This window comes from Lacerta agilis, chromosome 13, assembly GCF_009819535.1.
Source record: "Lacerta agilis isolate rLacAgi1 chromosome 13, rLacAgi1.pri, whole genome shotgun sequence".
NCBI lineage: Eukaryota > Metazoa > Chordata > Lepidosauria > Squamata > Lacertidae > Lacerta > Lacerta agilis.
Genome location: NC_046324.1, coordinates 13,511,344 through 13,523,055, shown reverse-complemented (window position 1 = coordinate 13,523,055; position 11,712 = coordinate 13,511,344). Strand labels below are relative to the sequence as shown.

Genomic DNA, 11,712 nt, shown 5'->3' with positions numbered 1-11,712 from the left:
ACTGTTTTGCACAGTTTTTCCAAGTCATGGGAAGGGGCAATGCACTATACAGAGCACTGAAGCTCCTCCCTCTGTTCACGTGAAAATCTTATTCAGCAACTCTCCATGAGTCCAAGAACTCATCAAACATTTGTTTAGCATCTGCCTAGGGTGATGGTTTGAAGGCACACACAGTAACACTGCAGAAACTAAATGCTTCAGGTCTGGCAGCCCTACCAAAGTAAAGGAATTGGAAAGGTCTTTTGGGGAACTAAAAATGTGAGTACAAAATACACCAAAAAGTCATTCTCTGCAGTTCAAGGGCAATACATTTTAACTATGCACACAAATCTTCACCAAAAACTAATCTTCCTCAGCAGCGGTAAGCATAAATGCTGCTCAAAATTCCTAACATAATATTAGACTCACCTTATTCCTTCTATTGCACAAACAAGTTAAGAGGCTGAGTAGCACACATTTTAATACTGTTAATCATACACAAGGTCTAAAGTGTGGTTTACACATTTCAAAGGCCTAATTAAACTGCAGCCAACTGTGTCAGCATAAACACAAATGGAAGAGAAACTGTAAACACATAATAACTGTACACAGTTAAAATGTAGCCCATAGTTACAACAAATACAGAATACGGAAGCACTATAAAGCTTCTCTTTACCAACTCCTAGTCAAAACAGGATAATTGGTTTTAAAAACATTTTGGGAGTAGATGTACTATATTCCCCAGAAGCCAGCTTGTACAAATGATACTTAACAGCTAATCTGTGACTGGCACAACACAGATTAATACAGAAAGGTCAGGGTTTCCTTGTGTTATTCACATACAGATCTAAGCGTTGCATACCCACAATAACTTTTGCCGCCAAAGAGAGAATAATTTCTGTTGTTATAGAGTGCAAGTAGGACTAGAAGTGCAAATCACTCGCACTTATTATTCGCTGTGCACCTTTGTAATGTCTGAGAACTCAAACTCAAAAGGAATGAAATACAGTTTAAGCGGAGATATTGGTGTGTGATGCATTGGATGGGGGGTATTCCTGACAAGACTGCATCCTAAAGGATGACTCACAGCCTGCGGGTATTGTTACATCTGGCCCCATCTCTTGATGTTGATGGCATCTGTGGCATGAAGCCTCTTTCAATAGTTAAGGCTGGTCAAACAGCTGTGACTCCTCTTGGGGAAAGACAGCCTAGGCCACAGATTAAGAACCTGCAGCTCTCCAGAAGTTGCTAGACTAAACTGCCATCAGTCTTGACCATTGGCCTTGCTGGCTGGGGCTGATGGGATCTGGAAGGTCACAGATTTCCCTACCCCTGGACCTAAGCAATTATGCATTTCCTAGTCATATCCAACTTAAGACTACTGCAACATAATGTTCAGGGGCACGCCTCTGAGAATTTCTGAAAAAAATCTACTGGCCAAAAATACCACTGACAGACCACTGACCAGAACAAGCCAGAGGGAATATATCTTATCTTAAGACACAGATTTCTAAAAGATCACCTACTCCCATGTCTACCCCCAATTCCTGAATTCTTCCCAGGGAGTCCCATCTGGTACTATTATGCCTTTTTCAGCACTAGGCAAAAATCTTTGCCTAGTGCTGAAAAAGAGTTGGACACGACTAAACAACTAAACAACAAAACATTGGTTGAAATTTTTTTTTTACTACTATATGCTTACACTATTCTGTTGTTTTAAACTGTTTTTTAACCATTGGTTATATTGGGATTACTCTAGATTTCATTAAACTACCATGATAGTGGCAATGCAGAACAATGGGAAGTCAATCATAATAATAAAAAAATGCATCCAGGAGAATCTAATGAAGTAGTAAAACTTTTCCTGGATGGCACTACTTCTAGTGGCAGGGTGGAGAGCATAGTTGTCAACTTTTCCCTTTTTTAAAGGGAAATCCCCTTATTCCGAATAGGATTCCTCGCAAGAAAAGGGAAAAGTTGACAGCTATGGTGGAGAGTGCCTCTTTCAATTATCCTTAATAATCCAATCCCCAGTAAAGAGAAAATCAGCACTCCTTGACTTGCTATTTTGCTAGGGGCAGTTAATTTTCTATATGGGGAAGCAGTGAAACCTGCAATCCCAGCTCCCTTCCCAAAGAATGCAAGTTAAGACAACTTTTTACCAGCTTAAGTTCCAACCCCCACACTGCATATAGAACAAAAAGGGCCAACACCACAATTAGTTAATCATGGTCCACACATACGTGCATGAATCCTTTGCAGGTTAATTGTTTTTTCCAGTTCTCTTCGTAGCTTCACTTCTGCTCCATATTTTCCAACTGTTCCATCATCCACCAGTATGAAATGGGAATGAAGATTATTCAAGACGTTAAGTTTGCTCAAAGGATTCAGCAGGGTTTGATATGGAGCAACAACCTAAACATAAAACAAAACAAAAATACCTTCGCATGGACATAAACCTGATTTCCCTTCCCCCCAAAGTGTGGCAGCCTTCAAAATTCCTTTTTCATTTGCCAATTGCCAACGATCTGTTTATCCATCAGCTGCATATTTCTGCTTCATTCCCATATAAAGCAAGTTGCAATACCAGGAAGTATCAACACATTAATCTTATTCATTATTGGGTTTCTTTATTCTATAAAATCACAATGAGGTAAGCGCACAGCAAGGAAAAAGCAACCAGAGATCATCGCTAAGATGGTTTTTACTCTAAAATACCTCATTGGAAGACTGAGGTTTTCAAAGTTTCCAGACAGGGTTGTTTTTAAGTAGACTAGATTGATTCTGGCATGCCTATGTACACAGGTCCCATTTTGCGAACACAATCTGCTCTCCAGAATTGGTTCATTAGGTGAGCATTCACATAAAAACCACTGATTTCAATTGTTCCTAAAAGGAAAATCCTAGTGTTTTCCTGACCAAGAAGAAATGACAAAAAATCCATGGCTCATAACCACCCCCTCACCTAGAGAATTACTTTCCTTAATGATCTCAGCAAAAATAAAAGTCATTGTGGTTGTGTAAAGTCATTCTGGTTCCTTTCCTCAGCCCAGCATCTGCCCCACCCCACAGCTCTCCCCTTCTCCTTTCTTTCTTTCTTTTTTGCCTCACAGTGTGTAGGACCAGATTCTCCCCTTAACTTGTGTGCATATAAGCTGCTCATGAAGCAGCAGCACAGTAAGAACTACACTAGGGTAGGAAGGCACAGGCAGAAAAACTTTAGAGGCGAGGCAGAGAGCTGGTATGGCTGGCAGGGAGATCATAGTTCTCTGCAAACAAGGGAAGCTGCTTGTGAAGAAGCACCATGCAGGATCCGATCCTTCCACTTAACAGCTGTTAAGCATTGAGGTCCTGCATGGCGCTGCTCCCTCACAAGAAGCTTCTCTGCAGTTAAGTTTCAGGGAAGTTAAGTTTCTGAGAAGGGAAGGGAAGGGAAGAGATGGCGTGGCTGGCAGGGAGATGCAGCTGGAACTGAACTGAGGAAAGGAGAAAAGGGAACAGGGAACATGGTACCCAAAATGGCTGTCCCCAACGAGCAAAAAACAAAAAAGAGGAGGACTAAATGAGTTTCTTTAAAGCTGTTATTTTAATTTCACTGAGATTCTTTCAGAACACACCCAACTGTTTGTATATGTTTGTATAGCTGTTTGGCAAGGTTTGGGCAAAATTTCCTCATGTTTAGGTAGTTGAGTTTTCACATAGCATGTGTTCACAAAGCAGGACCTGTGTGTACATGGTTCTGGGATGGCTAAGTGACATCCATTTCACAAAAAGAGTTTCCTATTCACATCATAACCTTACTCCATGAACTGAATAATTCTGATCAAAGCCTTAATGTACTTATGAATTTTCTTCTTTTCATAAACAGTTGAGAGCACAACAATAATAAATGGGCAAACTTACATCTCTCCCAACGAGGTCATTTCTGTTTTCAATTACTCCCCAAGGAGCTATTCCAATAGTGCAAATCTTTCGAGATGATCGAGAGGCATGTTCCTTGAGGGCATCACCAACGTGCTTTGCAACTCCTGTTCAGGATCAAAGAATATTGTAGTGTTACTAAACATATGTTCTACTGGTGGCAAATATCTACTGAACCCAATGGCTCAGTTCACATCATGCTTTAGCAAAAAGCAAAAAAGCAAAAACCACTTTGCTCAATTTAGAAAGGAAAGTAATGTTTTAACACTAGCACTGAAATACATTTAAGACCAATGTTTACTATATTATAGAAAGACTTGTAAAAATCTGTAAACACTAAGGTTACGTTTTGAGCCTTCCTAATTACAAACAAATCCTGGTGACATGAATGAGCTCTCCATAAGAAATGGAGCCTAAAAGGTGTATCTATGATGTCAACGTGCGCAAGTGCTTCTATAACCTGCACTCTTAAAGTAAGCATTTTATGCCCTCAACAATGCCTGAGTTCAAAAGCTTGCAGGATTGAAACAATACATTTCTTATGAAACAGTTCCATCATAGCTTGCTTATCCAAAATTCAATTATCAATCAGATCATCATGAAGGGCACCTTCTCAACTCCCACATTTTCAAGCTGGAGCACAAGTTTCCAGGCCAATTATGGGTACCACCTTCAGTAGTTTTATTCTCTATGAATCTGTAGCATAAGCAGCTCCACTTTAGTTGGTAGAAAATGTGGGGTAGTTTCTGGCAATGTGGATGTATGTCATTTCCAACGTGACACCTGATGATTCCAAGCCTGCTATCCCCATGGCCGTGCAGACTGCAATCATATTGATGCCAATTTGACATTGAAATAATCATACGGAGATGATATCCAGGTGTCTCAAATGCATATGAAGTGGAAAGTATATTTAGAGTCAAAACTTCACCTGTATTTACTCCTCCAGTTATAATCCAGGCTCCTGTTGTCACTGCAGCTTTAATAAGGCCTTTACCAAGCAATTGTTTGATGCGTGGATGAAGCTCAAATTTTTGCATCCCTCCATGAACAGAAACAACAAGCTTGGGCAGTTCCATCTGCCATTCTTTAAGCATAAGCTGTAGGATGGCTTCAGGTCTGGTGTCATATGACAACCGCACATACTAACAAAAAGAGTTGGGAAGGGTTAACCTTTTTTAAATAATGCAATCAGGAAATTATAACCATACTTATGCAAGGGTAAATAGGCATTTCACAGGTCATTCCAAATGCATGAAAATTTGTAATGGGAATTAGAGAACTGCCAGAGGATTCTGAATATGTCACAATAATATTTAAAAAACCTAATTGCTACACAGTTTATTTGTAAACACTGCAAAAGCATTGAACATTTTGTCAAAAGGGTGATTCCATAGTGACCAGTGTAAAATAGCCTCATTGTTAATATTTTGTGTCTTAGTCAATATTATTTAATATTAACATTAAGCTATTTGTGTGTTAAATGGTTTGATCTTCCCATAAAAAATAATCAAGCAGTATGGCACAGGTAGTTCAAATATTCTCTTTTTATTGTGTTTTAAAAGATGTGACCGATAGAACAACTTTGCAACCTCAATAATTTATCTGTAACTTGTTTTCTCTAACTTATTAATTTAAAAATTATGTTATGTATTTTTGTGTTTGGTTGAAAGGTGGTGTGAAAATTGTAGAGTAGTAGAAGTAATAATAATAATAATAATAATAATAATAATGTAATGTACTAATTACTTCAATTTGGGGTGGGGGACACAAACATAAATTTAAAATGTAAAGTGCAAATAAGTCATATGGAACCTTGACTTCATTCATCTCGACATGCTACCTTCATGTTTAGATATATGAAGAAGAAGAAGAAGAGTTTGGATTTGATATCCCACTTTTCACTACCCGAAGGAGTCTCAAAGCGGCTAACATTCTCCTTTCCCTTCCTCCCCCACAACAAACACTCTGTGAGGTGAGTGGGGCTGAGAGACTTCAGAGAAGTGTGACTAGCCCAAGGTCACCCAGCAGCTGCATGTGGAGGAGTGGAGACGCGAACCCGGTTCCCCAGATAACGAGTCTACCGCTCTTAACCACTACACCACACTGTAAATTCATTTCAGTATTATTCTACTCTACCATTAAGCAATATATGGAACATTTGATACTGACCTTAGCTCGATACGAATGAGAGCCACCTTGAAAGTTTATGATTCCATAAGCATCTGTTGAACTCTGCTCAGTATGTTTTTCTACAGACCATTCTTCTACCTCCTGATTAAAATTTTCACCCAGTTTCACATCTGAATATTTCATGGCAAGGCTGGCAGTAAAGCAAGCATGTTGGCGGACCAAGCGACCACAGCAGCACCTGCAGATAATCATCGCAATTTGCGGAATTGGGGAAGCACACAAGAAGTAATTGCATAAGCAGTTGTTCATTCTCACAGTACTGGATATGCATCAATTTAGGATGAAAATACCTATTAATAGTTTTGTGCACTTAGTTAGAAAAATAGAAGATCAATTCAATTGACTTTACAAGGAACTCATCACTTTTCACACATTTTCACACAATGGCAATAGCAACAGAATGTATGGACAAATGTCTTATCTGAAAAACTGACAAAAAGTGTGCATGCCTTGAACAGCACATTTGATGTGGACGATTTTATCAAAATATGATATTCAAAGAAGACTCTGATTACTGGTACTCACTGACTTTGCACATAGGCTTATGGCAAAATCTTATACATTAATCTTCTGCTTCAGGGGGAGAGGGGCAGAACTGGGGAAACTTAATGTTTGGTCATATTTTTGTGTATGTTTCCTAGTCACTGGAAGGCTTTGACATTATCTGATAAGCAGTTCACATAAGAAAAGTCAGACCAAAGGTATATTATAGGATGACTTATAATAGTAATGTAGAAAATATAAAACACCCAAGAACTAAAATGCCATGACTAAGGGTCAACATACCTTTCAATACCAGCACTGGGGAAAGGTCTACCTACCTCCAGTTTCCCTTGTCTACCCACATCCTTCCATGTTTTAATTAAATCTTCTTTACATTTTTACTTTTCTTTTGCTTCCAGCCATTTCTACATAAATTACAGGACCATCAGCTTTCTGATGTTTTACTTATGTCAATTAATTAAAACAGTATTTTCAAAAGAGATACATAATTATGTAACATAATTACATAATCATACCTGACAAGTTGCTGACAAATCTGACATCCTGGAAGGCATCTATGATTAAGAATACAATAAAGTTAGAATTTTTTCCTGCATTTTTATTAAATCCAATTTATGACTTAATATGACCGAGATCATTCTTAATATATTTGTCACTACTTTCTGTAATTCACACCACAAATTACTTACTGTCCTGTCATGTATTTTGGGATAGGCCTCTTAAGAAGAAAGCACTGTAACTGTTTATGTGGGCAATTTTGTTTGCATAAAGGTGGTCTAGAGAATAATAGAAAAATGACTGCTCAAAAGTTGTACGCAAGACATATCATTGTAATGTTACACAGAACAGAATACAGCTTTGATGCACATATGATAGAGAAAGTGCAAGATTTTACTGTCTACAGAAATTCACTGCTGGGGCAAATCCCTCAATACTTGGAGATCTTTTGACAGCTATGAAAAAATTAAAAATAATTTCTAAAATATGTTTAATACCTTTTTAGTTATAATTATTCATTATTTTTAATTTATAACCTGCCCTTCCTCTCCAAAAGGAGCTCAGGGCAGCTCACAATAATGTAAGTGCATAAACCACAATTTAAAGCAGCACAATAACTTACTGCACAAAAGAGTTACAAACAGCAGCATAAAATCTTCATAAAACTATTAGCCAAAAGCCTGTTTTTTTAAAAAAAAGCATTTATGCATTTCCGAAATGCAGGAAAAAAGAGGGACAGCCTGATTTCCTTTGGAAGGGGAAAAATTATGTTTGACCCCAGATCTGCTTAACACACAGATCAGCCACAAAAGTAAAATATATGTAAGGCAGCAGACTACTGAGTATAATCATGCCAGCTGGGATTTGTGCTACGAATGAACAAAAAAAAAAAGATTTATTATTTGGGAAATGTCCCAAATTAACAAGGGTGCATCAGAAGTATTGTTATTGTTGTTTTCCTAGTTTTGTAAATCAATTAAAACAAAAAACAAAAAAATCCAGCTTCCTGGTTTATGTTCTTGATATCAACAAATTTTTCATGTGTTTCAGTTTGATCAAAGCAAAACCTGTGCAGGGTTCTATGGCTTCAAAGAATGCAAAATATATGTTTCAACATATTTCACAAACAAAAACAAATGTTAGCTATCTCCTGTTCATTGTATAACAAAACTTTAAAAGCTAAATTTTACTTTTACTCAGAAGTTGTACTGAATTCAGAACAAACTGAAGGTCAACTCCTCCAGTCCTCTTTCCACTGCAGTCCCTTGCACCTCCCAAAAACCATCTGCAGTTTCCTCTGTTCAAGTTTTCCCCAATTCCTCAGGAGAAGCTTGAGGCAGGTGCAGGGGGCTGCACTGGAGAGAAGAGAGCAAAACATCCATTTTCTGAGCACGATCCTTATGGTCACAGCACATAATTTATACTTGAAAGTTAAAACTTCCACTTCCATCGTTTTTAGTTTACCTGTGAGGATCCTTTGAACTTGGTATAATGTAGACACATTCCCGTTTGGTAAAAGTATTTTCTATCCAAGATTTCTGGGACTGTAAAACAAGGTATTTTCAGGATCATGCAAAAATAATGTCAGATATTATACAGTATTGCAGAGAGCTATTTCTCATGGGAACTACCACCCATGTTTAACAGTAAACAACGCCTCCCCGACTCCCTTTCCCCTCTCCAATATATTTTCAAACACACATAGATTCTATCCATTATGCAGGCCTGTCTTTGGGATAACAGAAATCAAACCCCATCAAATCACCTTTTCATGTTTGTTATGGCAATACCTGTACAGTCAAAATGTTAATTAACTCATTGCTCTTATAGTGTTAAATTGCTATAAGGTTTTGAAGCTGGGTTGATCCATAAGAAGCGTGAGAAGAGAGCTCTGCTTGCTTTGATTACAGAACCCACCAACTTTATAACCACAGCTGTAAGGTATAAGGGAAAAACACAATTAAAGGACAATCTCATTGTAGAGGAGAGGCAAAGAACTGAGATTTGAGTTTATCAAAGAGTCTCCCAGCCTAGTGATAAAGTAATTGAACCTCCAGGTGTGAGTGCTTTCATTAGGAAGCTGGCGTGATTTCTTTATTTTGGAAGAAGTCTACTGAATTGTTTGGGAGACTGCCTGCAAGCAAAGGATTTATAATATACACAAATGACTAAGCTTTACTTCAGAAAGGAAGAGTGCAATTGCACAGCTTTCCAATAAATATTTAGTAAGTATTCTTGAAAATATTATTCATTTTGAATTTTCAGACTAAATCTTTTCAGTGATAATACATAATATGAATATTAGGACAACAAACATAACAGAGCAGTACACATCACACTGGTATACTGTGAAGAACCTAGTGCTAAAGTTGCTAAGGACAATACTTCAAAATTATTCCACGCTGATACATTTGTCTAAAGAAAGAAATAACTTATTTGTTTTCAAATCCTCTATGAAATGCATGTTCCATTAATCTCTTTCAATATCCTATGTGAGTGAGTACAGGATTACAGCATTAACTCTAGACAACACCCCCATAAAATGTATAAACAAATAGTTTAGATTAAGCTGTTTATGAGTTGGAATAAACCAAAGGACAACAAAAAACACTATTTAGCTGCTATGACCATGTGAAAAAATAGTTTTTTGGAATACCTATCAAAGAATAAGGTCCATAAATATCTATTTTAGAGTTGTTACCAATAACTGAGCAGAGAAACATGTGGATGCCCATCCACATATAAAATCTCCTGAGCTTACTTTAGAACTGCAATTTAAAATAAATAATAATAATCTGCATCACTGAATTTATCAACTTTACATCAGGATAGATAAAAGCTGCCCTGAAAGTCTTGCGCTGAGGAGTGTATAATGAACAGCTGTACGATCAAATGAATTCTAAGAGTTCGTGCAATATTATAATAAGCAAGCTCTAGAACAGTTCTCATTATTCTGCTTCTGTAAGCTCTTGCACATGCAAAAGAAAATCTGTGGATTTAGTTTCATGCCCCTCCATACTCCAACACAAGATGTAAAACAAGTCTTCCATGAGATGTTTTTGGACCCAAGTACTGTAATGCTAAAACTGGTTTCAAGCCAGTAACACTGCAGTTTTATTCAAGAACCTTATTCTTCATATCTATGCTTTTCTTTTTGATCTATGCTTTGGATAGGTTCCTTTCTCTTCTGCCAAACTTTCAAAGCAATATATTATTAATTAGGTAATACAAGACAAGTAATAAGTATATACCATATAGACTTTTCAAACTATCTTTATAGATACAGAAAATAAGACAACTTGTCACATGCCTGCTGACTTCAAGCATTTGAAGGTGACAAACAAAAGTATAAGCATTAAATGGACTTCAGTGCCTTTGATTCATTTAAAGTAAGAGGTAATGTAATACAATACTAGAGAACATATGGTAGATCAGCAATTGAAGATATGTTTGTACACAGTAGTTTATTTTCCTCAAGACTAAAATTTAGAATGGTGATTTAAATACTGAGCATAATTTCTGAGCATAATTTCTGATATTTCAAACTAAGCTAACAAAGGTCTATAAAACTGTAAAACTGCATACTTTATTATTATTATTTTGTTCAATGTAAAGACATTTTATTTGTTTAAACTGTATTAAGCTTAAATATTAAAAATTTTAAAACCAGTTAGCGATTTTTTAAAAAAGTACCTGCTCAAGATACAAGGTCCATCTTATTTTTTCTTTGCAGAAATTCATGGTGAACAACTACTAGCAGTCTCCTTTGAGAAGCAATCTTATACCGCTCAGTTCACTTTAATTTAAGGTTTTGCAGATGACAGGTTATATGCCGCTAAAGTGCCGGATGAGATCAGCCCTTAAAATAATTCAACATAGCATTACAGGTACCATCCTATTATCACATTTGAATAAAGTGAATGTTTTCAGGTGTTTTCCCTCTAAGCAAGTATTCTATTCTCCTCAAAAACTTTTAGAAATTTAAAAGCCTTCTGTAAGAGAAAATGGAATTCTTCAGAATCCATCAAAATTAATATGCACATTCTGCCATAATTAACCAAAGTATTATGTTCTGGTGATCCATGTTTGAATATTTAATATACAACCACTCCAAAATATTCACTATTCATGAATCATGGTAGACACTTAATGAGTCTGTAAAGTGGCTGCCAAGAACAGCAACTGAAGATTTGTCATGGCTGGCTAGCCAGCTAGAGCCCACCTAGTAGGATAATAATTGAATTGTGCAATCTGAGTAGCTGTTTGATCCAGAAGCATTTAGGTGAAGCTATTCCCATAAGTCTAGTGCCCTTTCCACTTTCTGTAACAAAGTGGCATATTAAGCACTGTTGTGCGATGGCAACTGCTTTTGTGTGTTAAGAGAGCAACAATGACTACTGCTATATACCTGTAGCGAAACAGTGGGCAATTCAGCAACAGAAGCAGAAGTAACTGCAAGAGGTTTCCAGTAGCCAGATTATGTTTAAGAAAAAGAACCAAAAGGGCATCACTGGGCAAAGTAGGTCCTCTCTCCTCCTGCAGTCAGTGAAATCCTATCATGTTTATGCAGAAATAAATCCCACTGAGTAAGTAAATCTTTCATGTACTTACTTGGTA

At 37.1% G+C, this 11,712-nt stretch overlaps 1 protein-coding gene across 5 annotated transcripts in view; it reads right to left on the bottom strand.

Moving 5' to 3' along the window:
• TRPM7 (transient receptor potential cation channel subfamily M member 7) overlaps positions 1-11,712 on the bottom strand; it is a 70,826-nt gene that overhangs the window by 38,818 nt on the left and 20,296 nt on the right. For all 5 annotated transcript variants that reach the window (XM_033167508.1, XM_033167507.1, XM_033167504.1 and 2 more), the window contains exons 2-7: positions 8,560-8,639; positions 7,113-7,151; positions 6,073-6,271; positions 4,832-5,045; positions 3,883-4,007; positions 2,223-2,394 (exon numbers count right to left, since the gene is read on the bottom strand). In XM_033167508.1, the coding sequence (XP_033023399.1) occupies positions 2,223-2,394; positions 3,883-4,007; positions 4,832-5,045; positions 6,073-6,271; positions 7,113-7,151; positions 8,560-8,639 (829 nt within the window). The remainder of the gene's footprint in view (positions 1-2,222; positions 2,395-3,882; positions 4,008-4,831; positions 5,046-6,072; positions 6,272-7,112; positions 7,152-8,559; positions 8,640-11,712) is intronic.